The sequence below is a fragment of the Hippocampus bargibanti genome, linkage group LG13 (genome assembly GCF_051943395.1).
Source record: "Hippocampus bargibanti isolate YZ-2025 linkage group LG13, ASM5194339v1, whole genome shotgun sequence".
NCBI lineage: Eukaryota > Metazoa > Chordata > Actinopteri > Syngnathiformes > Syngnathidae > Hippocampus > Hippocampus bargibanti.
In genome coordinates, this window is record NC_142746.1 from 1,290,963 (window position 1) to 1,318,125 (window position 27,163).

General features: G+C 44.8%; 3 protein-coding genes across 3 annotated transcripts in view; 2 read left to right on the forward strand and 1 right to left on the reverse strand.

Annotated features, from left to right (window-relative positions):
• slc3a1 (solute carrier family 3 member 1) lies at positions 1-15,795 on the forward strand. Its single transcript, XM_089011537.1, has 10 exons — positions 1-466; positions 3,577-3,756; positions 3,842-3,987; positions 5,725-5,850; positions 7,618-7,737; positions 11,130-11,254; positions 12,759-12,960; positions 13,034-13,189; positions 14,198-14,323; positions 15,311-15,795. Exons 1-10 carry the CDS (start codon positions 79-81, stop codon positions 15,752-15,754), a joined length of 2,013 nt encoding a protein of 670 aa, XP_088867663.1. The 5' UTR covers positions 1-78; the 3' UTR covers positions 15,755-15,795.
• Positions 15,787-26,335, reverse strand: prepl (prolyl endopeptidase like). The gene is made up of 15 exons (XM_089011536.1): positions 26,143-26,335; positions 25,915-26,037; positions 25,767-25,833; positions 24,610-24,760; positions 24,487-24,548; positions 24,284-24,410; positions 22,759-22,975; positions 22,475-22,666; positions 20,660-20,878; positions 19,042-19,214; positions 18,751-18,967; positions 17,567-17,710; positions 17,382-17,484; positions 15,979-16,061; positions 15,787-15,891 (listed from the first exon to the last, which is right to left on the reverse strand). Exons 1-15 carry the CDS (start codon positions 26,248-26,250, stop codon positions 15,814-15,816), a joined length of 2,064 nt encoding a protein of 687 aa, XP_088867662.1. The 5' UTR covers positions 26,251-26,335; the 3' UTR covers positions 15,787-15,813.
• Positions 26,336-26,461: 126 nt separating this feature from the next.
• The window catches only part of camkmt (calmodulin-lysine N-methyltransferase), a 121,545-nt gene continuing 120,843 nt past the window's right edge, over positions 26,462-27,163 (forward strand). Inside the window, exon 1 of the mRNA XM_089011538.1 lies at positions 26,462-26,725. Within this exon, the coding sequence (XP_088867664.1) occupies positions 26,630-26,725 (96 nt within the window). The 5' untranslated portion in view covers positions 26,462-26,629. The remainder of the gene's footprint in view (positions 26,726-27,163) is intronic.

The following is a 27,163-nucleotide window of genomic DNA, read 5'->3' on the forward strand; positions in this document are numbered from 1 at the left end:
TAAAAACAAAAGGACGGAACCCTGACCTCCACACACACACACACACACACTTGGAGAGAGACGCCACAACGCCACGCGATGCCTTCAAAGAAAGCCGCGTACGACGTGGAGCTAGTTGCCGTCAATCCGGCCTTCCAGGATGACGAAGGCGGCGAGAAGGACGCGGTGGATCCGGCGCCTGCGGTAGCGCCGGACCCCCCCGCTGAGGAGTTGAAGCAGATCAAGCCGTACGCCGGCATGCCGAAGGAGGTTCTGCTTCTGTACTCGTCGCACGCCCGCTACCGAGTCCCACGCGAAGTCCTGTTCTGGCTGATTGTGGCCTGCGCGCTGGCCCTGCTAGCCCTCACCGTCACCCTGGTGGCGCTGTCGCCTCGCTGCTTGGCCTGGTGGCAGCTGTCGCCCGTCTACCAGGTCTACCTGCCTTCTTTCAAGGACTCGGACGGCGATGGGATGGGGGACCTGAGGGGTGAGTCACATTGTCTGAAATAACGTCTGCCCGGACGCCTGGGGCGTGCAACTTTTACATCGGGCGTACAACTTGCAAAACGTCTCAGCCCGGGTGTCCGACAACTTAAAAAAAAAAAAAGATTTTTCTGCAAATCAAACTTTATTCAGTAAAGCAAACGTTCGAAATCGGAATACATTATTCAGATTTCAAAATCTTTTGGAAATTTCTGAATTTCGGTTCGTTTGTCAATTTGCATACTCGGCACGACAGCCAATCAGAAGCCGGCTTCCTGCTTCCGGACTTTCCCGAGCGTTATAGGGTGACGTCATTTGTTATGATCACGTGATCGTCCGCTAACTTCCGGTAGGCATAAAGTCACGTAAACACAACAATTGTCAGTGAGTGCGATCATTGTATTATTATTATAAAAATTGGATCCATCTTTCCAAAACGGGTTTGTTTGCCACAACTGTCTCGCTATCTAGCTAGCTCTCTAGCAGGCTACCCAACTAGCTGACTAGCTGGCTCTTTAGCTATCTAGCTAGCTATTTAACAGGCTGCCTGGTTAGCTATTTTGGTGGCTTCCTAGCTAGCTATCAATTTGCTATCTATTATCTACCTAACTAGCGAGCTAGTTAGCTATTAGTTATCTATTAGCTAGCTAGCTAACTTTCTATCTATTTGAGTTATTCCGGGTTGAGTGAACGCTGGCGCGTGTGGCTGCCACTGCTCACCCACAGAAAAACAGATCCTGTGACTGTAAAGTGACCTTGAGAGTTTTGAAAGGCGCTTACAAATCAAATGTTTTATTATTGTTTTGTAAGCTTATGCCTTTCGTTTTCGGTTTTGATGAATGAAAGTCTTCGCGTTTTGGTACTACGGTGATATCGCGTGTGGTTTTGTGAGAGGATCCGGGTTAAACGTTCACTGAATACTGATCGCTGAAGGAAGAAAACAAACCGGTTCTTTGGGCAATTTGCATACTCGACACGGCAGCCAATCAGAAGTCTGCTTCGTGCTTTGGACTTTCCCAAGCGTTATCAGGTTGTGCATCTTTTTCCAACGTAGACGCACAGAACCTCAGCCCCAGAAGAAAGATTCAAAGGAAGCGAACAAAATTCACGACACTCCAAAACGTAAATGTACATTAAAAGCATGGTGGAAAGAAGAGTTCATGTGGCTTGTACCAGACGACGCAACATAATCATTGCATCATTGTGCGACATGCCCAACAGTGTATAGGCAAACCACAACTGGAGGTCTTCGGGTGCAGAATAATACAATCAGTGAGAGCAAGTCACAGTAAACAGTTAGCAAGTGAAGTGATCATTCCTCAAGATGGTCAAAGAAGCATATGTTCCTCATCAAGTGTTTAATGCTGATGAAACCGGCCACTCCATTCCATCAAGCCATCAACGACCATCACAAAGATCAATAAAACGACTTTATTATACAGTACAGTTTATTTCTTTAATTATAATACCATAGCACATTTATTATACATAAAATACGGTATATTTTGTAGTTTTACGGCTTAGAAAATTAGAAAGTAGAAAATTATGTTTTATGGGGACCTGGGAACATATTATTCTCATTTTAATGGTTTCCTATGGGAAATTCATTTTTGGGATACACACGTTTTGCCTTGCACACTGTCTGGGAACCAATTAGGTGCGGAAGCCAAGGTATCACTGTATTTTTTTTTGTAGTTTTAAGGCTTATTTCGTAGAAAATTATGTTTTATGGGGACCTGGGAACGTATTATTCTCAATTTAATGCTTTCCTATGGGAAATTCATTTTTGGGATACACATGTTTCGCCTTGCACACTGTCTGGGAACCAATTAGCTTCGGAAGCCAAGGTATCACGGTATTTTTTTTTTGTAGTTTTAAGGCTTATTTCGTAGAAAATTATGTTTTATGGGGACCTGGGAACGTATTATTCTCAATTTAATGCTTTCCTATGGGAAATTCATTTTTGGGATACACACGTTTCGCCTTGCACACTGTCTGGCAACCAATTAGGTTCGGAAGCCAAAGTATCACTGTATTATTTTTTTTTTGTAGTTTTAAGGCTTATTTCGTAGAAAATTATGTTTTACTGGGACCTGGGAACGTATTATTCTCATTTTAATGCTTTCCCATGGGAAATTCATTTTTGGGATACACACTTTTCGCCTTGCACACTGTCTGGGAACCAATTAGGTTCGGAAGACAAGGTATCACTGTATATTTTTTTGTAGTCTTAAGGCTTATTTTGTAGACAATTATGTTTTATGGGGACCTGGGAACGTGTTATTCTCATTTTAATGCTTTCCTATGGGAAAATCATTTTTGGGATACACACGTTTCGCCTTGCACACTGTCTGGGGACCAATTAGGTTCGGAAGCCAAGGTATCACTGTATATTTTTTGTAGTTTTAAGGCTTATTTTGTAGAAAATTATGTTTTATGGGGACCTGGGAACGTATTATTCTCATTTTAATGCTTTCCTATGGGAAATTCATTTTTGGGATACACACGTTTCGCCTTGCACACTGTCAAGGAACCAATTAGGTTCGGAAGCCAAGGTATCACTGTATATTTTTTGTAGTTTTAAGGCTTATTTTGTAGAAAATTATGTTTTATGGGGACCTGTGAACGTATTATTCTCAATTTAATGCTTTCCTATGGGAAATTCATTTTTGGGATACACACTTTTCGCCTTGCACACTGTCTGGGAACCAATTAGGTTCGGAAACCAAGGTATCACTGTATTTTTTTTGTTGTTGTAGTTTTAAGGCTTATTTCGTAGAAAATTATGTTTTATGGGGACCTGGGAACGTATTATTCTCAATTTAATGCTTTCCTATGGGAAAATCATTTTTGGGATACACACTTTTCGCCTTGCACACTCTGTCTGGGAACCAATTAAGTTCGTAAGCCGAGGTATCACTGTACTTTGCAACAATACTTTTTTTTGCGACTAGTCATCTTATTGTGTTGTAAAGTTGTGAAAAATGGGGCAGGCAACTTCATGGCCGGGCAGGCAACTTTTCAGAGTTGTCTGCCCTGGTGTCTGCTAACTTTCTGTCATGAGTTTCAGACACTTTTGAGGGTCTGGATTTTTCACGTGTGCGCCCCCCGCAGGCGTTCAGGAGAAGCTGGAGCATTTCCAGTACCTGAACATCAAGTCGGTGTGGCTGAGTCCTTTCTACCGCTCCCCCAGCAAGGAGGCGGGCTACGGCGTGGAAGATTTGCGGGCCGTGGACCCGCTTTTCGGCACCATGCAGGACTTTGACGAGCTTTTGGCCGAGATGCACAAATTGGGTGAGTGCCACCCCCCCCCCGGCGGTCGGCCGCTTCCCGTGGCCGTTTGGGGCCAGGCGAGCGTCCATCTTTGTGCTGCCGGCAGGTTTGAAGCTGATGCTGGACTTGATTCCCAATCACACCAGCGATCGGCACCGCTGGTTTAATTGGAGTCGCGCCGGAGATCCGCACTACGGCGACTACTACGTCTGGGCCGACTGCCGTGGAACGCCACCCAAGCCCAATAACTGGGTGGCTTGCACGTTTCTCTCTCCCGCTTTGACCGCGGGCCGGCCGCCGTCGCCACCCGGATGACGCTTTAGAGCGGAAACGTTCATTTGCTTGATCTTTGCTTCCTTCCTTCCTTACCTTCTTTCCTGCCTTCCTTTCTCTGTGCCTCCTTACCTTCTGTCCTTCAATCCCTCATTCCTTTCTCCCTTCTTTCCTTCCTTCTTTCCTTCCTCCCTCCTTACCGACTCCTTCCATCCTTCCCTCTTTTGTTCTTTCCTTCCTTCTCCCTCTCTCCTTACCTACCTTCCTTCCTTCCTTCTCCCTCTCTCCTTACCTTCCTTCCTTCCTTCCTTCCTTCCTTCCTTCCTTCCTTCCTTCCTTCCTTCCTTCCTTCCTTCCTTCCTTCCTTCCTTTCTTCATTCCTCCTTCCTTCCCTTCTTTCCATCATTCATTCCTTTCTTCCTTCTTTCCTACCTTCTCTCCCTCCCTTCGCCTTCCTTCCTTCCTTCCTTCCTTCCTTCCTTCCTTCCTTCCTTCCTTCCTTCCTTCCTTCCTTCCTTCCTTTCTTCATTCCTCCTTCCTTCCCTTCTTTCCATCATTCATTCCTTTCTTCCTTCTTTCCTACCTTCTCTCCCTCCCTTCGCCTTCCTTCCTTCCTTCCTTCCTTCCTTCCTTCCTTCCCTCTTTTGTTCTTTCCTTCCTTCTCCCTCTCTCCTTACCTCCCTTCCTTCCTTTCTTCCTTCCTTCCCTTCTTTCCATCATTCCTTCCTTCCTTCCCTCTTTCCTTTCTTTCTACTCTTTTCTTTCCCTCCTTCCTTTCCTTCTTTCTTTCTTTCTCTCTTTCTTTCTTTCTTTCTTTCTTTCTTTCTTTCTTTCTTTCTTTCTTTCTTTCTTTCTTTCTTTCTTTCTTTCTTTCTTTCTTTCTTTCTTTCTTTCTTTCTTTCTTTCTTTCTTTCTTTCTTTCTTTCTTTCTTTCTTTCTTTCTTTCTTTCTTTTTCTTTCTTTCTTTCTTTCTTTCTTTCTTTCTTTCTTTCTTTCTTCACTTTCTTTCTTTCTTTCTTTCTTTCTTTCTTTCCTTTCTTTCTTTCTTTCTTTCTTTCTTTCTTTCTTTCTTTCTTTCTTTCTCCTTCTTTCTTTCTTTCTTCTTTCTTTCTTTCTTTCTTTCTTTCTTTCTTTCTTTCTTTCTTTCTTTCTTTCTTTCTTTCTCCCTTCTTCTTTCTCCCTCCTTTCTTTCTTTTCTTTCTTTCTTTCTTTTTCTTTCTTTCTTTCTTTCTTTCTCCCTCCCTTCACCTTCCTTTCTTTCTTTCTTTCTTTCTTTCTTTCTTTTTCTTTCTTTCTTTCTTTCTTTCTTTCTTTCTTTCTTTCTTTCTTTCTCCCTCCCTTCACCGTCCTTTCTTTCTTTCTTTCTTTCTTTCTTTTTCTTTCTTTCTTTCTTTCTTTCTTTCTTTTTTTCTTTCTTTCTTTCTTTCTTTCTTTCTTTCTTTCTTTCTTTCTCCCTCCCTTCACCGTCCTTTCTTTCTTTCTTTCTTTCTTTCTTTCTTTCTTTCTTTCTTTCTTTCTTTCTTTCTTTCTTTCTTTCTTTCTTTCTCCCTCCCTTCACCGTCCTTTCTTTTTTTCTTTTTTTCTTTTTTTCTTTCTTTCTTTTTTTCTCCCTCCCTCCCCCCTTCCTCCTTCCTTCGCCTCCGTCCTTCTTTCTTCATTTCTTCCCTCCCTGCCTTCCTCATTCCTTTCCCACCTTCCTTCTTTACTTCCTTGCAGGTGAGCGTGTTTGGCAACTCGTCGTGGACGTACGACGCGGTGCGGGGTCAGTGTTACCTGCACCAGTTCTTGAAAGACCAGCCTGACCTGAACTTCAGAAACCCTCATGTCCGCCAGGAGATGCTCGTAAGATGATAGCCACGCACGCGTTGGGGGTGTCCTCGCGTCACATTTGGCGGCTGAGCCCCGAAAATTTGCGATGTCTTTTGCCGTCGATGACAAGTGGCAGCGCAGAGCAAAATGGCCGCCCCCTCAGACCGCTACAACGACGTGGCTTTTTCGGCTCCATTCATATTTTCACAAACGCGCCACGCAGACGTCATATTATGATAATAATAATAATAATAATAATAATAATACATTTAGTTTATAAGCGCCTTTGAAAAGTCTCAGCTAGATAGCTAATAGATAGCAAATATATAGCCAGCTAGGTTATTTATTATTATTTAGCCTGGCAAGACAGCAGTGGGTGCTGTTATTTCGTTATATACAGGTAACATCCGACTTACGACCGGCTCGACTTACGACCACCCGTACTTATGACCATGACCTCCAGACCCTATTTAAAAAAAAATCTTCTACGCCTGGCACTGCAACGCGCTAGCAGGCCGGCAACGCGTACGACAATTTTGGCCAGCCAGCCAGCATGTCACTCTCGCACAGCAATCGACCGTGTGATGGCACCAGAGGGAGGGAGTTTGCCAGTGATTTAGGCTCCGAGTCTCTATTCAACATTTTGAATGGATTTTGACTCACGACCATTTTGACTTACGACCGTTTGGTCGGAACGGAACTTGGTCGTAAGTCGGATGCTACCTGTACATGTATTTGTGATGATTTATTATGCCCGTATCCCTGAAATTAATGATCTGTACAATGTTTTTTGTCAAGAAATGGTACCAAACTCGACTTCTCCTCAAGAGGCTGCTTCTGGGGGTTCATTTCAGCAACCACTTCGTTGTCAAAAAGTGAATGATTGGATTGAATGTACAGTGAGACCTCAATTTACGAACTTAATTGGTTCCCAGACAGAGTGTATAAGGCGAGAAGTGTGTATCTCAAAAAAAAATCCCATAAGAAACCATTAAAATGGGCATAATCCGTTCCCGGGTTTCCATAAAATATACTTTAAAACTAAATAAGCCTTAAAACTACACACATCATACCTTATTCTATGTATAATAAATGTGCTATTGTATTGTAATGAAAGAAATACACTGAATTGTATCATAAAGTCACTTTATTTACATTTGTGATGGTCATTTATGGCTTGATGGAATGGCCTTGGAGGTCGAAGGTCAAAGGGAATTGCTGTTTGGAAAGAGAGGCGCATTACATGATTACATGAGGACTGTAATTAAAGAAATAAACTGTGCTGTAAAATAAAGTTTTATTTACGTTTTTGATGGTCGTTGATGGCTTATGGAAGGAGAGTCACCTTCCATATGGACTGTTGGTAACTTAACCTCTCTCTGGTGCTGTTCGGTCGTGTGCTTCCGCCGACGATCACTCCGCCGGCCGTGGTGGGTGTGTATTAGGAAAATAGTGCTTATTATAAGGTTTAATTTTCATAAATTTGACGTTTGTAAGATGAAAAGTTTGTAAGATAAGGTGTTTGCAAGTTGAGGTCTCACTGTACCTTTATTCATCTCGCTGTGGAGAAATTGACATTTCACAGCAGCAAAGTTATGAAAGGAAGAGAAAAGGAAACAAAGAAGTAGAAAACAAAATACAAAGCTACTTTGCTACCAGCGTGGTCAACTGCTGCACAATCTCCACATTATGTTGAGTTGCTGCGCTTTTTATGACTTGTTGTTGGGCTCATAGTGCGACTTGCTGCCCTGTGGTTTGTCTTTTTTCTCCCATTTTGTCACAACAACTTTTGTTTTTCAGGACGTCATCCAATTCTGGCTGGACAAAGGAGTGGACGGCTTCCGGATGGACGCCGTCAAGCACCTGCTGGAGGCTGCGCACCTGCGGGACGAGCCCCAAGTGGACCCCGAAATGCCCCCCGTGAGTTGGCCGCAAACGTTTTTCACTCATTCACTGCCATTCACAAATGTATTCGGGAATTGAAAATATGACGTCGAGCGCCATTCCCAAATTTGTTTTTTTCATGCATGGGTGCCGATCAAGCACTGGCAATGATTTTTCCCTTCCACAAGGGGGTAGCATTTGCCTTTTTCCCCATGTTAATTGATGGGTTAAATTTATAATAATAATAATAATACATTTTTAAGCACTTACGTCTGTGTAAGCTCTCAGTCGTACAGGAGTGGTCCATCGATGAGAAGGTTTCTTCAGCCGTCATCTGTACAAATTTGAAGGTTTCGGACGTTTCGCCTCCTATCCAAGAGGCTTCGTCAGCGAACTAAAGTCTGACTGGTCGTGTCGGCCCTATTTATATATCCCTAATGTCCAGACATGGTGGCGCCGGACACAACTATGATAGGTCCCTATTCTCAGGTTGGGGGGAGCAGAGGACCACTCCCTGTGGCCCCACTGATTGTTCCTACATTCCTGACTAACGACTGGCCTATTTGCCCCCCTCCCTCCGGTATCACCTCATCAGCATTACGAATGTTGCCTAACCTGTTTTGCCTAAGCAGGCTATTGTATGAACGACCCAAATTGAACCTCACCCCACCAGACCGGTTTAATGAAGGATTTTGTTGTTTTATAAGAATCGCTTCTTTTACTCCCCTTTCAAACCATCTATGTTCTTTAACCTCATTGTCGTCAAATGAGTGGTTGCTCGCTTTTAGGTGCAAATGTACTGCCGATTGAGGCCCACTTATATTATCCCTGCGATGTTGATAGTCTTTTTTTGAGAATTTGTTGAGTCTCCCCAATGTACTGCTCTTTACAATTTTCATTCTTACAATGTATTGAATAAACTACATTACTTTGTTTTTGATTTGGTAGCCTATCTTTTGGATGCACTCATTTTTGCCTTAATGTGTTTATCAGTTTGAAATAAGTAGGAATTTTGTGTTGCCAAAGGACTCTTTGTAATTTTTCAGAAACTCCTGCAATGTAAGGTACTGCTACTCCTCTCCTTTTTGTATCTTCAGAATTTTTGGATTCATTCCCTATTCTTTCTTTCTGACATTTGTTGAACGACCACTGAGGGTACCCACAGTTAGTGAGTGCTCTCCTGATATGTTTTGACTCCTTTTCTCTACCTTCAATGCTAGTTGGTATTAGTTTAGCCCGATGCTGGAGGGTTCTGATAACTCCTAGTTTGTGTTGTAAAGGGTGGTTAGAGTCAAAAAGTAAGTATTGGTCAGTGTGCGTAGCCTTCCTAAAGACTTCTGTTTTTAGCGCTCTGTCCTCTTTTATAATTACTTTACAATCCAAGAAGGCTAGTTGGTTCTCTTTAATGTCCTCACGAGTAAATTTAATGTTGATGTCTACAGAGTTGAGGTGATCTGTGAAGGATTGAATTTCTTGTTTTTTAATTATGACAAAAGTATCGTCCACATATCTAAACCAGTGTCTAGGTTTTGTCCCCGGGAAGGATGTGAGGGCCTGTTTCTCCATCTCTTCCATGTACAGATTAGCCACTATGGGTGAAACTGGTGAGCCCATAGCACAACCATGAATTTGTTTATAAACCTTCTCCCGAAATTGAAAACACGTAGTATTAAAAGGCAGATTTCCAATAATTGGCAGATGTGATCCGCTTTAAGTTTGGTTCTTTCATGCAGAGAAACGTCCGCCAGTAGTCTCGTCCTCACCACTGAGACTGCTGCTGGGGTTGGGACAGATGTAAAGAGAGAAGTCACATTGTATGATGCCAAAGTTTCCTATTAGTATTATTATTAAAAGTCCAGAGGCCTCTGCGGCTTTTTTAAGGGTATCGTCAACAGATGAATCTGTGAGGCGGCGCACTTTAGCACAGCGTGTGAGGAGTTGATGCCAAACACGTGGTTTTTTTTTTCTTTTTTGGGCGAGTCAAAGGATTCAGGTTGCTATCAGATCGTTAACATTATGGCAGGGTGCTTTATTCTGACCGCAAGTCTCACTCATGTTTCAGCACAATTTAACAGGCTTCCTTAATGATTGATGTGTGTGTGTGCGTGCGTGCGTGTGTGTGTGTGTTTCTTCATTTAAAACACACACACACTTGTCACTTGACCGTTTAATACTGTCAGTTTGCGAGGTGGTGATGGTTGTGGATCCCCAATAAGCAGGCAGGAGGGAGAAGCAAATTGACAAATTGTATTAAAATAAAGTCAGCAGGAACAAAATCTAAAACATCAAAGTCATCCGAATAGAAAAATACAAAGTGTCAAAGAAAACCATGAGGAAAAATCTGCCAAGATTAAACAAACCTGACAGGGTGTAACAAACATTCAATGACCCGACACCGAATGGTCGTGCTGGGAGTCCTTTTGACTGCCACGGATTGGAACGACCAACACCTGTGCAGGTGCTGGCGGGGCCAACAGCGCCACCCATTGGTCGCCAACCAGATCGTGACGAATACAAGATCCTTTTTAAAAAAAGGCGTTACAAGTAGAACTCCAGTCCCAGCCGGGCTAGGGCTCTTGGGTTCCTCAAAAGCATAGTGAGTGTCCAAGTTGAGGGCCGGGGGCCAAATCTAGCCCGCCACCTCATTTTATTCGGCCCGCCAAAGCAAATCAAACTTGTGAAATTTCAGGATCATCTATTGAGCTCGCTAGCTAGTGAGCAAATTAGCTATCTACCTTTCTTTCTATTCAGCTAGCTGGCTACTCCCTTACGTCACAAGTGTCCAAGTCGAGGCCCGGGGGCCAAATCTGTCCCGCCCCCTCATTTGATTCAGCCCGCCAAAGCAAATCAAACTTGTGAAATTCCATGCCCATCCATGATTAGCTGTTGGCGACCTATTAGCTATTTATTAGCTATGCATTAGACAGCTGGCTAGCTATTAGCTGTCTAGCTGGCTGGCTATAAGCTGGCTAGCTGTTAGCTCTCTGGATATCTATTAGCTATTTATTAGCTGTCTATTAGCTACCTAGCTAGCTAGCTTTTTATCAATGTTAGTTACTTCCAAGTTGAGTGAACGCTGGTGCGTGTGGCTGCCGCTGCTCACCCACAGAAAAACTGATCCTGTGACTGTAAAGTGACCTTGAGAGCTTTGAAAGGTGTTTACAAATGAAATGTATTATTATTATCATCTATCAAGCTATCTAGGTACCTAGCTAGCGAGTCAGAGATCAAGCTAGTGAGTCAGTGATCAAGTTAGTTAGCGATCGAGATAGGTCGCTTTCTATTCAGATAGCTAGCTGGCTAACCCCTCACATTAAAGGTGTCACAGTCAAGGCCCGAGGGCCAAATCTGGCCCGCACAATCATTTTATTCGGCCCGCGAAGGCAAATCAAACTTGTGAAATTCCATGCTCATATTTGGTCTTGCAGGAGTGGGTGACGTTGGAGCAAGACCTCCACCACGACTTCACCACCACGCAGGTTGGCCTGCACGATCTGCTGAGGGAGTGGAGGGCCCACATGGAGGTCTTCAGCCGGGAGCCGGGCAGGCATAGGTACCCGCCGCGCCACCGCGTCGCCATTTTCACCTCCCCCCGCCCCGCTTTGCACCTTCGTCTCAACAAGTTTTTTGTTTTCATCTGCTGGAGTTCATTTAGCTGGCTATCTATTTACTCTATCTTCTTCTTTTCCTTTCGGCTTTTCCCTTCAGGGGTCGCCACAGCGAATCAATGTCCTCCATCTAACCTGGTTTTGTGCATCCTCTTCTCTCACACCAGCTACCTTCATGTCCTCTCTGACCACATGCATAAACCTCCTCTTCGGTCTTCCTCTCGGTCTCCTGCCTGGCAGTTCAAGGCTCAGCATCCTTCTCCCGATATAGTCACTCTCTCTCCTCTGGACATGTCCAAACCATCTCAGTCTGACTTTCTCTCCAAAGCCTCTAATATGAGTTGTCCATCTGATGTACTCATTCCTGATCCTATCCAACCTGGTTACTCCCAAAGAAGACCTCAACATCTTCAGCTCTGCTTCCTGTCTTTTCTTCTGAGGCACTGTCTCCAGTCCAAACATCATGGCTGGTCTCACCACTGTTATAAAACAGTGGTGAGGCACTTTCCCTTTCATCCTAGCTGAAACCCTTCTATCACCCATCATACCTGACATTTTTCTCCAGCCGCTCCATCCTGCCTGGACACGCTTCTTCACCTCTTTTTCACACTCTCCATTGCTCTGGACAGTTGGCTGCAAGGAAGAGTCACAGGATAAGTTAGATAGGTCACTCTAGAGTCTAGGGTCTAGTGACCTTTAATGTTTTGAAAGGCGCTTATAAATGAAATGTATTATTATTATTATGAATTCGTCTTGTCAGATTATCGTCATTTAGATAATCATTTTAAATGCTACATAAATAGCGTTACATTCCAGAGAAATGCTGTTGTTACAGAATTAAGTGATGTAAACTGAAATTTTGCAAGGTGGAAAACTGAGTGTGTTACATTTGTGTCAATCTCCAATGTGAGACAAATAAAGGTCATCTCATCTTTTTTAATGCTGACTATTTATTTACCCATAACATTAACTTTCAAAGATTTTCATTCATTCATATTGATACCTCAAGTAGCTGTTTCAGAGGTTTGCATGTTCAACGGTCAATTCAGTGATTCCATTACACAAGTCACTCACACTGTCCCCTGCTAGCCGCTTTTCGTTCATCAAAATCAAGTTTTTCAACCTCTTCTATTGATTATAGCTAGCTTTCTATCTATTTGAGTTACTTCTGGGTTGAGTGAACGCTGGTGCGTGTGGCTACCGCTGCTCATCCATAGAAAAACTGTGATTGTCAAGTGACCTTGAAAGTTTTGCAAGGCGCTTATAAATCAAATGGATGATGATTTGCTATCTATCTAGCTATTAGCTATCTATTAGCTTGCGAGCTAGCTTTCTGTCTATTTCAGTTTTTCCAGGTTGAGTGAACGCCCAGCGCAGCTAGATAGCTAGCTTTCTATCTATTCCAGGTCGAGTGAACGCTAACGCATTATTATTATTATTATTATCCAGGTTGTTGGTGACAGAGTCACATGATGGCAACGAGGTGGAAAAGACCATGATGTACTACGGGACCCCCCTGGTGCAGGAGAGCGACTTCCCCCTGAACGGGCACCTTGTGGACTTGCCCGCCAACACCAGCGGCCTGCGGCTCCAACAGCTGGTGGATCTTTGGATGGCCAACATGCCCGCCGGACGCTGGCCCAATTGGCTGGTGAGAGACATCGGCCGCCGCCTTTGTCGTCCGTCGAGCCTCCCTGACGACCCCCCGCCGGCACCCCGTCCAGGTCGGGAACCGCAACGCGCCCCGCGTGACGTCCGCCCGGCTCCTCAACATGCTCTTGCTTACGCTTCCCGGGACGCCGAGCACCTTCTACGGCGAGGAGATCGGCATGGAGAACATCAACGTGACCCTGGCGACCTCGCCGGGCAAATATGATGCGGTAAAACGCGCGTCGGCTCGCGATTTTGCGCCGACCGACCCTTGCTTGCTAGCTAGCGAGCGAGCTAGCTCTCTTTGTATTCAGATAGTTGGCTGCTCCCTTACATCACAGGTGTCAAAGTCAAGGCCCAGGGGCCAAATGTGGCGCGCCACCTCGTTTTTTTCGGCCCGCGAAAGGAAATTAAACTTGTGAAATTCCATGCTCATCTATTGCGCTTGCTAGCTAGCGAGCAAGCTAGCTAGATCTCTTTGTATTCAGATAGTTGGCTACTCCCTTACATCACAGGTGTCAAAGTCAAGGCCCAGGGGCCAAATGTGGCCCGCCACCTCATTTTATTCGGCCCGCGAAAGCAAAACAAACGTGTGAAATTCAGGTTCTTCTATTAAGCTAGCTAGCAAACAAGCTAGCTAGGGTGTAATGAGCCATCATTACAATCAACGTATCCGCTGTATGAAATTATATCGCCCAAATAGGGCAATATATTGTTTGCTCCAAAAATTGTTCTGATAGGAATAATGTCGATCAGAAAGTGTATAATGGGTCCTTCCTGGTCTTTTTACATTATGTTGCTTACTTGAGCTATTTAGCTGGCTATCTAGCTAGCGATCTCGCTGTCTACGAAGCTAGCTAGCTATTTGCTATCTATTAGCTAGCTGGCAACGTAGCTAGCTATATATTTGCATTCTATAAGCGACCTATCTATCTATTAGTTATATATAAGCTAGCTAGCTAACTTTCTATCTATTTGAGTTATTCCGGGTTGAGTGATAAAAATATTCTTCTCCAGCTATCTAACTAGCTACTTAGCTATCTATTTGTTATCTATTAGCTATCTAGCTAACTATCTAGCTAGTTATCTATTAGCAAGCATTCTATGTACACTTGGGGCTTGTCCCGCAGGTGCGCAGCCTCCAGCAGGTGCTTAACGGCATAGTCGCCGGGCAAATACGATGCGGTAAAACGCTTTTGCGCCTACCGAGCCTCGCGTGATTGCGCGTTTTTCCGCAGAGTGTGAGCGCGGCGCCCCAGCGCTCGCCGATGCAGTGGAACGGCGAGGCTAACGTGGGTTTCAACCAGCTCAACAACGCCACCTGGTTGCCCGTGCATCCCAACTACGCCAGCGTCAACGTGGAGGTAGGCCAGTGATACCTCGGTTTACGAACCCCTTGGCTTACAAACTTTTCGTTTTACGAACGTTACATTTATGAAAATTGTACCTTGGCATACGAACTTTTTTCGTACACGGAGCTGCCTCAATGAGTGATGTGTCGTTCGCGAACGAGCCCTTCTAATAAAAAAATGGCAGCCAACTCTTTTTGTCCACTATTCCCCGCCCCCAGTCTTCGGTTAAAGCCACGTGATTGGTCAAGAACGCAGCAGTGAGGGGGGTGGCTTAAACATTAAAGAGACAGGCAGACGACAGTGAGAGTTTCAACTTTGATAGTTCAAAGGCAGAGTGTAGACTGCAAGGTTAAAATATCCCATCAATCAGGCTCCATAAATAACCCGCACAAGCCATCTGTACACTTGATGCAAAAAGCTATCAACCCAGCTAAACGGAACACAATTGATGAGGAACTAGATAAAATTATCACAGAGAAAGCACCTGCAAGGGATCATTCCTCAAGATGGGGAAAGAAGAAGGTTATGTTCTTTAATTATAACACCATAGCACATTTATTATACAGTAAAGTCTCGTTATATCGATATTCAAGGGAGTCCGAAAAAATATCGATATAACCGGGACTATCGATATATCCAACCCTGTTTGCATGTAATTTTCTCCGTGCGTGCATAGAAATAGTATCGATATAACCGGGACTATCGTTATATCAGATATCGATATAACAAGACTTTACTGTATATACAATAAGGTATATTTTGTGTCGTTTTAAGGCTTAGAAAATTAGAAAGTATAAAATTATGTTTTATGGGGACCTGGGAACGGATTATTCTCATTTTAATGGTTTCCTATGGGAAATTATTTTTTGGGATACACACTTTTCGCCGTACACACTGTCTGGGAACCAATTAAGTGCGTCAGCCAAGGTATCACTGTGCATACATTTGATGATATCCGAGTGAAGTTGCCGCACCTCTTCCCCCTCGTCCCCCGTTTAGGCCCAGAAAGGCGACGCCGGCTCACCGCTGTCCCAGTACCGGCGCCTAAGCGGGCTGCGGCAGTCAGAACCGGCCCTCCAACGGGGCTGGTTCTGCCACGTGAGCGCCGACGACGATGGCGGCGGCGTCTTCGCCTACCTGCGAGAGCTAGACGGGCTGGACCGCGCCTTCCTGGTGGTCCTGAATTTGGGCCCCCGGCCGGCCACCACCGACCTATCGGCGGTGGCCGAGCTGCCCGAGCGGCTGCGGGTCACCATGAGCACCGAGCGGGCCGGCGCCGCCGGCGAAGCGCTCAGCAAGTCTGGCATCGCCACCCAAGCGGGAGAAGGTTTGATGCTGGAGTTTTCCCCGCGCACCCCTTTTCACGACAGCCACCCGCACCGCTGCTACGTCTCGGAGAAGGCCTGCTACCTCGGCGCCTTGGACGTTCTCTACCGCTGCTAACGCCGCCCCCCTCCTCAATAAAAAAGCCACACTGCAGTCACCAGGTCCCGTCTCCTGCTTTATTTCCTCCTCCTGCAGGGGGTGCCGGGCGGGTCCACGTCCAACTCCTGGTAGAGAAACGCCATCCGTAGGGCTTCCTGCGTCCGGTGGGGGAAGACGGCGTGTCACGTGGCCCGCTGCAACTTGGCCCAGAACCGCACGGCGGACACGGGCTAGCCCATTACCTCCTCCAGCACCGACTCCCAGTCAGCGGGTCCCTCGTGGTCGGCTCCGGGTCGGAGATCCACCGCGATGTTTGTTGCCGGGTCTGGAAGAAAGCTAAGGTGAAGGAGCTTCTCCGTCTCACGGCTGGTTGTCCATGTTGGCCCGTATGTACAGTGATACCTTGGTTTACAAACTTAATTGGTTCCCAGACAGATTGATGTAAGACAAAAAGTGTGTATCGCAAAAATAAATTTCCCATAGGAAACCATTAAAATCTGAATAATCCGGTTCCAGGTCTCCATAAAACTTAATTTTCTACTTGCTAATTTTCTAAGCCCTACACAAAATATACCTTATTTTATGTATAATAAATGTGCTATGGTATTATAATTAAAGAAATAAACTGTACTATATAATAAAGTCATTCTATTTACCTTTTTGATGGTCATTGATGGCTTGATGGAATGGAGTGGCCGCTTTCATCAGCATTAAACACTTGATGAGGAATGTAGCCTTCTTCTTCTTTCACCATCTTGCGGAATGATCCCTTGTAGGTGCTTTCTCTGCGATAATTTTACCTTGTTCCTCATCTATTGTGTTCTGTTTAGCTGGGTTGATAGCTTTTTGCATCAAGTGTACAGATGATTTGTGCTGGTTGTTTGTGGAGCCTGATTGATAGGATATTTTAACCTTGCAGTCTACACTCTGCCTTTGAAATATCAAAGTTGAAACGAGTCACTGTTTTCCATCCATTTTCTCACTCTCTCTCTGTCGTCTGCCTATCTATTTAATGTTTAACCCCCCCTCACTGGTGCGTTCTTGACCAATCACGTGGCTTTAACCGAAGACTAGGGGCGGGGAATAGAGGACCCCCAAAAAAAGTTGTCTGCCATTTTCTTGTTAGGAGAACGAGCTCATTCGCGAATGACACATCACTCATTGTGGCGCTCCGTGTGTATCCCGAAAAATGGTTCGTATGCCAAGGTAATTTTTTTTATAAATTTAACATTCCTAAACTGAAAAGTTCGTAAACCAAGGGGTTCGTAAACCGAGGTATCACTGTATTTTGATGATCCACCCTGACCCCCCCCCGTCCCCGTTTCACAAGCACGGTCTTGACCTTGACAGCTCCCCGCTCCGCGGCGTCTAATCTCTGGCGGCGATACGCTATCTCTTAAACATGCTAATGGGCCGCCGCCCGGCCTGCGCGGCATCAGCACTTTATCAAATCAACTCGGGAGAGGCCAGATTATGCGCACAGACGACGACACCGCCGCCCTCCCTCGGGCGAACAACGCAAGCCGAGTGATGCGATGAGGTCCGATTAGGGGCGGGGACGTCTCTGGGGGAACGGACGAGTGCAATTAGCGAGCACGCGCATACGCGCAAGGTGACCTCCCACCGACGCGTTAGCGTGACGTACCCGGTTGGCCCGCTTCCTTCAGCTTCTCGACGTATTTCAGGACGCCCGCCAGCGGCGTCCTCTGGTCATCGGCGTAGGCCGTTAGCAGCATCGACGGGTAGCGCTAAAGGAGGGTCAATCGGGAAAGCCGCATGTCAACGAAGACTTTCGACTTTCAACACGACTCGAGTGGGAAGATTCTCGACCTGACGGCTAATGTTGCTAACTGGGCAATAGGAGGCGATGGCGATCCTGTGCTGCGGGTTTCCCAGGGGGTCACCCCACTCCTCCCTGTCGTCCAGCGCCAGTTTGAGGTCCTCCATGGTTGCCAACACATCCAGGAAAGGACTCTGTCAAACAAGTCGGAATTTAAATTATGCTACTACTACTACTGCTACCACTAATAATAATAATAATAATAATAATAATAATGATAATAATAATAATAATACATTTCATTTCAAAGCGCCTTTCAAAACTGTAAAGGTCACTTTACAATCACAGGATCAGTTTTTCTGTGGGTGAGCAGCGGCAGCTACACGAGCCAGCGTTCACTCAACCCAAAATCAAATAGATAGAAAGCTAGCTTTCTAGCTAATAGATAACTAGCTAGATTGTTAGCTAGATAGCTAATAGCTAGCTATCCAGCTAGATAGCAAATACATAACAAAGAGATAGCGAGGTAGCTAGTGAACATTTTTATCGTCTTAACTCTCAAGGTCACTTTATAATCACAGGATCAGTTTTTCTGTGGGTGAGCAGCGGCAGCCACACGCGCCAGCGTTCCCTCAACCCGAAAGTAAATACATAGAATGCTAGCTAATAGATAACTAGCTGGATAGTTAGCTGGATAGCTATACAGCTAATAGATTCCTGGCTCGATAGCCAGCTAGATAGCTAATAGATAGCAAATACATAACAAATAGATAGCTAGGTAGCTAGTTAGATAGCTTGAGAATAACATTTCTATCTTCTTACCTCTCAAGGTCTCTTTACAATCACAGGATATGTTTTTTCTGCAGTTGAGCAGCGGCAAACACACGCGCCAGCGTTCATTCAACCCGGAATAACTCAAATAGATAGAAAGCTAGCTAGATAATAGATAGATAGCTCGATAGGCGAGATAGGCAGCAATCTAGCTAGACATCTAATAGATAGCAAATAGATAGCTAGGTAGGTAGCTTGATAGCTAGCTCGATTGTCAGATGTGAGACAATCTCTTATCGTCAATGGATGCTACAGCTTCGTTTTTGCTTTCAACATTTAGCTTGTAACAGACGTGCACATTCCACCATGACGTCTCTGATCCACTGGTGAAAAGGACACTTTGATCCTCTCCTCATTCATAGATTCACATATCGACCCCTGGGCCGGCGCCCAAAACGCGTACCTGCAGCGTGACCGCCCGCATCATGTCGGGGCGTCTGTTGCAAAGCGCCCCCACCGGCACGGCGCCGGCGCTGCGGGCGGCGAGGGCGGTCCTCCGGGCGCTGGAGACTCCCAAGGCGAAGAGGTGAGCCAGGCAGGCTTGAAGGTCTTCCGCGCCCTTACGCTTCCCCTCCGCCTGAGCTTGTCTCTGCCACGCCAGCCCGCGTTCGCCTCCCCCTCTGCAGAAGGCGGAAGGACATTTAAAAAAAAAGAAAGAAACGCTTTGATGGCGCGTTTGGCGGATGGCGGCGACCTGATGTGGCAGTAGGCCAGAGCCCAGCCCTGCTCCAGCAGAAACCTTTTCTCCGGGCGGAAGCGCATGTCCACGTCTCGGCCGTAAGCTCCGTACACGTGCACCAGCAGAGGAGTGTCTTTTGTACACTTTTGCACGCCGTGAAGCAGCGTCAGCGGCACCCATGTGCCATCCTGCGGCGGGGGTGCAATTCTCAGTAGTGTCAACGCTACCTGACTTCGGTCACGTCAATTAACAAATACAGGTAACATCAGAATTATGACCGGGATCCGTTCCAACAAAACGGTCGTAAGTCAAACGGTCGTAAGTCAAAATCCATTCAAAATAGCCAACTTGACGTTTACACGACAGGATAGTATACGATGTCAATCTGTTGTTTTTAAGCAACATTTTCGATTGAATACTATTAGATACCAAACTGTTTACAGTTCATTCATAAATTTGATAACTTTTAGTATCATTTTTATCATTTTATATTTCGTATTATCGATTTTTATTCCTGTATAACTGTACCTGTAATGTATACAAAACTGTTTACTGTACAGTTTATCAATTTTATACAGGTAACATCTGAGTTCCGACTGGATTTCGTTCCGACAAAACGATCGTAAGTCAAATGGTTGTAAGTCAAACGGTCGTAAGTCAAAATCCATTCAAAATGGCCGACGTGACGTTGACACGACATGATAATATGCAATGTCAATCTGTTGTTTATAAAGAACCTTTTCTATTGAATACTATTATATACCAAACTGTTTACAGTTCATTTATAAATGTGATCACTTTTCGTGTCATTTTTATCATTTCATATTTCGTATTATGGATTTTTATTACTGTATAACTGTACCTGTAATGTATACAAAACGGTCTACTGTACAGTTTATCAATTTTATACAGGTAACATCCGAGTTACGACCGAATTCCGTTCCGACAAAACGGTTGCAAGTCGAATGGTCGTAAGTCGAAATCCATTCAAAATAGCCAACGTGACGTTTAGACGACAGGATAGTATACGATGTCAATCTGTTGTTTTTAAGCAACATTTTCGATTGAATACTATTAGATACCAAACTGTTTACAGTTCATTCATAAATTTGATAACTTTTAGTGTCCTTTTTAACATTTTAGATTTCATATGATCGATTTTTTTATTACTGTTGAACGTGCTGTTGAAAAACTCCCTGCTAACGGCCAGAAGAGGTCGCTCGACACGCACGCTCGGACTCAGGCGGACGCCGAAGGAAAAAAGTAGTGTACAGTACTATAGGAGACGGTATCTGCACTGTATAACTACTCTATTGAGTGTAGTCACGCAGTAGTGTTGTCCAAGTGTGTGACATGCTGGCTGGCTGGCCGGCCAAAATTGTAGTACGCGTTTTCGGCTGCTTGCGCGTTGCGGTGCTAGGTATAGAATTAAAATAAACAAATAAATAAATAACAATAATAATAAGTTGTAGTCGTAAGTACGGGTGGTAATAACTCACGCCGGTTGTAACTTGGATGTTACCTGTATACTCATTTAAAATAATTGGGAAAACATACGAAACGCTGTCAAAAATGATACTTCTAATCTGCTCTGCCACCAGATGCGAGCAGATGAAGGCTCGAGTGTTGGCACCTGACTGCGAGCCGTCAAGCGCACCACTGTGTCCTCCCCCCGGTGGGTTGGAAAGAGAGATGGCCCGTTTCCGGCGCCCGACGAAAGGAGACCTTCCTCAGGGTGAAGACGGTAGAAGAGCGGCGGACGAACCGGAGAGGAGATCACGAACTCCATCGTGCCGTCTTGTTCCGCAAAGCCCGCAGGCCGGCTTTCCACCACGCACGCCCAGGGGGGCAGCTTCAAGCGGAGCGGTTAGTCGGGGAGGGAGCCAACTACAGTACAGTGATACCTCAGCTTACGAACTTAATTGCTTCCCAGAAAGTGTGTGTAATGTGAAAAGTTTGTCTTCCAAACATTTATTTCCCATAAGAAACCATTAAAATGAAAATAATCCGTTCCCAGGTCCTGATAAAACATCATTTTCTACTAACTAAGCCTTAAAACTACACACAATATACCTTATTTTATGTATAATAAATATGCGGTTCCCAGAAAGTGTGTGTAATGTGAAAAGTTTGTCTTCCAAACATTTATTTCCCATAAGAAACCATTAAAATGAAAATAATCCGTTCCCAGGTCCTGATAAAACATCATTTTCTACTAAATAAGCCTTAAAACTACACACAATATACCTTATTTTATGTATAATAAATATGCGGTTCCCAGAAAGTGTGTGTAAAGTGAAAATGTTGTCTTCCAAACATTTATTTCTCATAAGAAACCATTAAAATGAGAATAATCCGTTCCCAGGTCCCGATAAAACATAATTTTCTACTAAATAAGCATTAAAACTCCACACAATATACCTTGTTTTATGTATAAATATGCGGTTCCCAGAAAGTGTGTGTAAAGTGAAAAGTTTGTCTTCCAAACATTTATTTCTCATAAGAAACCATTAAAATGAGAATAATCCGTTCCCAGGTCGCCATAAAACATCATTTCCTACTAAATAAGTTTTAAAACTACACTAAACATCCCTTATTGTATGTATAAGAAATGTGTTATTGTATAGTAATGAAAGAAATAAACTGTACTGGATAATAAAGTCATTTTATTGACCTTTGTGATGGTCGTTGATGTAGTTGCCTCTTGATGATATCCGAGTGAAGTTGCCGTGCTTTCTGGGCGATAATACCCTCACTTACACTGTCCTCAGCTAGCTGCTTTTCGTTCATCCACATCAACAGACGTTTTTCAACGTCTTCAATTGCCTGAGACCTTTGCTCAGACATCACAGAAACACCCTTAGCTACACGTAGCAATGGTCGACTTAGCATACTGGTAGTGGGACGCTAAGTCACATAAACGCACACCTTGTTGGTGTTCTTCGATGATCTCCTTTTTCTGCTCGACCGTTTTTCGTTTGTGTCATCTTCGGCTTAACACTAGCATGTGGTGAGGTCATTTTCGGTCCCATAATCGCAAAAGTACTCAACTCGATAGCAAACCACATCTGCACTGAGAGGGGGTGTAGAAAACTAGTCCACCACCCACCATGATCTCCTTCTTCTCCTTAATCGTCATTTTCTTTAATGTCTTCTTCGGTTTAACACTAACAAGTGGTGGGGTCTTTTTCGGTCCCATAAGAGCAAAAGTACTCCAATCGATAACAAACAACGGCTGCACTCAAAGGAAGTGGGTGAAGAAAACTAGTCCGCCAGCCATTGTGGCGCTCCATGTTTCTCGAAAAGTAGTTTGTATGCCAAGATGATATTCTCGCGAATTTAATGTTCCGAAGGCGAAAACTTCGTAAACTAAAGCCTTCGTAAGCTGAGGTATCACTGCACCAAACATCCATCAACGACTTCTTCTTTATTTTATAGTCTTATTTACCTGCAAGGTGTAAGCTTGCTTCGGTCGACACAGCGGAACGACGATCAGCTCCAGCTCATTGGTCGTCGTCGCGGCAACCAAAACGCAATGGTCGCCCACCACGTCCATGTCTTTGAGCACAGTGTTGGGCGGTGGGGTGAAGATGGCCTCCCATGACGTCATGGAGGGCTCGGAGAGGGGAGCCTTCACCACCTGAATGGGACGATGGTGTGGGGGGGCAATCCCTGACGGACGGATTTATGACACGAAAGAGTTAAAAAAAAAAACCTACGATCTCTTTCTACCTGATATTCCCGTCCAGGCGCCGTGTTGGCGAGGATGATCAGGTGGCCCCTCCAGCGTTCCACGTAGTACAACAACTGCGGTTGGCGCTCCTGAACCAGGACGGGTTCGAGGTGGGGGTCGGAGACGTCCACCAGCAACACTTGGGAGCTGCTTCTGCTGCTGCAGGTGATGCTCAGCGCACGGCCGTCTCTCAAGCGGGACACCTCCACAAAAATACTGAGAGGGAGGGGGGGCAAAAAAGGGGGCGGGGCAAACCATCTCATGACTTGAATTGACTGACAATGACTAAATGCCACAAAATGGTGTCAAAGCACGACTTTTGTCTTCGGGCTATATGGCTAGACCCTTCTCGCTTCAACATACACTGATACCTCAGCTTACGAACACTTTAGCTCACTAATTTAACTAACGAGCATATAATCTTGCCTGACAAACTAGTTTTCGACGTACCAAACAAACCGCACGGCGCCACGGTGGCTCGCGGACTAGTTTTCCATACCTACTTTCTTTGACTGCACTCAGTAGTATCATCAATCATTATTACCCTACAATAACTATCTGGTTGGCTATCTATTAGCTATCGGTTGGCTATCTAACTGGCTGACTATCTATTAACTATCTAGCTGGCTTGCAAGCTACTTTCTTGGAACCAATTAAGGTTGTCAACTGAGGTATCACTGTATTTTGTGTAGTTTTAAGGTTTATTTAGTCGGAAATTTTGTTTTATGCGGCCTGGGAACGGATTATTCTCATTTTAATGGTTTCTTATGGGAAAAAATAGTTTGGCAGATGAACTTTTTGCCTTACACACACTTTCTTGGAACCAATTTAGTTTGTAAACTGTGCATCACTGTATTTTTTTTGTAGTTATAAGGCTTATTTAGTAGGAAAGTATGTTTTATGGGGACCTGGGAACGGATTATTCTCATTTTAATGGTTTCTTATGGGAAATAAATGTTTGGCAAGTTCGTAAGTTGAGGTATCACTGTCGTTCCTTTATCCCAAAGAACCAATTTTCATTGACAGGGCTTAGGCCAGAGCTCAAAAACAATAACAGACAATATGTTGGATCATTATTATTATTATTATTATTATTATTTAAAAAAAAAGAGCGAATAGGTGCTTCGAGTACAGGTAACTTTCCACTTGCAAACAGCTCGACTTACGGCCACCCGTACTCACGACCACAACCTCCAGACCCTATTTTTTAAAAATGTAATTCTACGCCTGGCACCGCAACGCGCTAGCAGGCCGGCAACGTGTACAACAATTTTGGCCAGCCAGCATCTCACACTCGCACAGCAATCGACTGCGTGATGGCACCAGATGGGGTGGGGGGGGGGGGGGGGGGTTGCGAGTCCTTAGCCTCCGAGTCTCTATTTAACATTTTGAATGGATTTCGACTTACGACCATTTTGACTTACGACCGTTTGGTCGGAACGGAACTCAGTCGTAAGTCAGATGTTACCTGTATTTTCAAGAGCGGCCAAAAACGTCATTTTTGAAATGCTTCTTGCTACTCACTCCGGCTGTGATTCCTCATACACGAGGCGTCTGATGCTTTCATTTGGCGTCAGGTCCAGACGATACACGTTGTGGCATTTCAGAGCTTCCCAACTGGTGTAAAACAACACCTCGTCTGTGGCCCACTCTTCCAAGATACAAACAAACATCAGGTTATACGTTCGCCACCATGATTGGATTTCAAGTGTGTTTTCAAAATGTACCGAAGGTAAAGACGTCGTCAAGGGTGAGGACGCCTCTATGGCCCAGCTTCACCACGACGCACCTGGATTTGGATGTCATGTGACCTAATGTGTTCATCAAAACAGAACAAATGCGGTACCGACCTTGTTGTTTCAACGCCGCACATCTTCAGAGTGGCGGCAAGATGCTTCTCCTGAGGGGAAAGGCGGATTCTCTGCACCGTCCACGCATGCGGAGGATCCTTGCCTGTCGCCATGCATCCCATGTCGAGAACTGGCTCTGGTTCTGACCCGCCTGCGAGCAATATGCCGCTTTATTCGCAACACACAGGAAATTCTAAGACCATCTCAGATCATCGGTGTCATCATGATATTGCTTCAAGAAATCACATCGAGATACTTATACAGTGATACCTCAGCTTACGAACGCGTTAGCTCACGAACTTTTCGCCTTACGAACATTAAATTTGCAGTAATATAATCTTGGCATACGAACCACACAGCGCCACGGTGGCTGGCGGACTAGTTTGAGTGCACTCGGTGCAGATGAGGTTTGTTATTGAGTGGAGTACTTTTGCTATTATGTTGTGTTGTGTTAAACCGAAGAGGACACAAAAGAAAAGGACGGTGAAGCAGAAGGAGATCATCGAAAAACACCAACGAGGTGTGCGTTTGTGTGACTTAACGTCCCAGTACAAGTATGCTAAGTCGACCATTGCTACCATCCTTAAGAACAAGGAAGCTATTAAAGGGCGCTATGTGTGGCTAAGTGTTTTTCTGTGTTGTCTAAGCAACGGTCTCAGTCAATGCAAGAGGTAGTAAAACATCAGTTGATTTGGATGAACAAAAAGCAGCTAGCAGGGGACAGTGTGAGTGAGGGTATTATTGCCGAGAAAGCACAGAAACTTCACTACAACTACAACAACGACCATCACAAAGGTCAATAAAACCACTTTATTACACTGTAGTTTATTGCTTTCATTACAATACAATAGCACATTTAGTACACATAAAATAAGGTATATTTTGTGTAGTTTTAAGGCTTATTTAGTCGAGAAATTATGTTTTATGGGGACCTGGGAACGGATTATTCTCATTTTTAATGGTTTCTTATGGGAAATAAATGTTCGGCAGACGAACTTTTCGCCTTACACACACTTTCGGGGAAGCAATTAAGTTCGAAAGCTGAGGTATCACTGCACTTATACTTTTTGGGGAATTTCTCCTTCGAGAGGCGAATGAAGGTTTTATGGGAACCACTGCAAAATAACGTCACCATGTTGCGAAAGGTCGTTGCTTACGTTTCGTCCGTTCCACTCTGTAGACGCCGTTTCCTTCCACAAAGTAAACATGGTGACGACCTCTGACCTGTGTCAAATGCAAACGTGCAATTTCTTGCGCAGTTGGAAATATTCAAGTGGGCGAGCAGTGCACTTGCGCAATGTTTACCACGGAGTGGTCAGGTCCGTTTTCTGCGAACCTGCCGTACGTTGCCTTCAGGTGTCTCTTGAAACGCGCCTTCAAGTCCTTGTACCGCTCAAGGTCGCGACTGAGACTATCCGAGGGTATTTCCTGAAAAGTCAAAACTATGTAAACGCTTCAAAACAAACCCACTTGAGGCTTTTCTGGTTTCTGAGTAGGGTGTGAACGCAGCATCCAGTTATTGGACTGACTTACTTTCGTGGAGTAAGAACAACGGACACGCTTGGTGACATAAACATCCCGAAAACGGGAACGAAACGTCATCGAACGCGCAGCTAAACGGAGCGCGGCGAGAACAGACATTAGATCGCTTCACATTTCACGCTCGAAGCAAGTTTATCGGCGGCCATGCTTCCTGCAACAAAACCGGTGGCGAATGACGTCATGAAACATTCAGACATAAACAGTCGATACAAGAGTTGCCCAGTCGCGTGTTTTCTCCTTGAAATCGAGCTCGACTGCTCTAAAAACTACTTATATGCCTCAAGTGCTCAAAGTGTACGGAAGTAGCGTCAAGTTGTGAATCTTGAACGGGTCACCCGAGTGAATCCCGTCGTATTCTCATCGGTGTACTTTCTAATCATTAAAAGAAACGGGAAAAAAGTCACATCGCCGCTGCCTCCGCCCGACAACTCTTGACGTTATTCAGGACGCGTTCCAAAGGCGCGTTGAGGCGAGAAACATGAACGAGGACGCGTGCGGTGCTGCAAATCCCCAAACGTCTCACGGTGGTGTTAAGACAGATGTCGCCCGAGCCAGGTGGACCCTCCTCAGACAGGTAAAGGCCCAAGATGCACACGTGAGGGGTGGGGGGCCGGCAGCGGGGGAGGGGGTTCCTATATTTGTATGCCATTCATGCATTGAGCCGTATGTTGGATTTTATAGTCAATTTGCTGGCTTTCCATGTGATGCAAGGTGTATTTTTAAAGGACAACCGACGTCACGCTTTGTTTCTTAACTGACTTCAGAAAAACGTTTTTTAGCATCTAAAATACCCAAAACACGCAGTATTATATTTTTAGTCATATGCAAAACACCAATAAAAATGACTTAAAGTGTCCAAAATCTGCCAAAAATTGAGCTGCGAATTGGGCCTTTTCAGAAAGTCCCGACCCCGGTTCGTGACGTCACGCCAAGACGTCTTGCATTGCTAGTGAATCAAAACAATGGCTTCAGATTCGGAGAATATGCTTTCTTGTTACACATCCAGTTATGA

Bases quoted from the DNA above. Each gene is read 5' to 3' on its own strand.
- slc3a1 (XM_089011537.1), top strand. From the start codon at position 79: ATGCCTTCAAAGAAAGCCGCGTACGACGTGGAGCTAGTTGCCGTCAAT. The intron at 11,255-12,758 runs GTACCCGCCGCG...ATTATTATCCAG, and splicing joins CGGGAGCCGGGCAGGCATAG to GTTGTTGGTGACAGAGTCAC. The intron at 13,190-14,197 runs GTAAAACGCGCG...GTTTTTCCGCAG, and splicing joins CGCCGGGCAAATATGATGCG to AGTGTGAGCGCGGCGCCCCA.
- prepl (XM_089011536.1), bottom strand. From the start codon at position 26,250: ATGTCTGTTCTCGCCGCGCTCCGTTTAGCTGCGCGTTCGATGACGTTT. The intron at 24,411-24,486 runs GTACATTTTGAA...GTATCTTGGAAG, and splicing joins TGACGACGTCTTTACCTTCG to AGTGGGCCACAGACGAGGTG. The intron at 18,968-19,041 runs GTCGCCGCCATC...CGCCTTCTGCAG, and splicing joins CTGGCCTACTGCCACATCAG to AGGGGGAGGCGAACGCGGGC.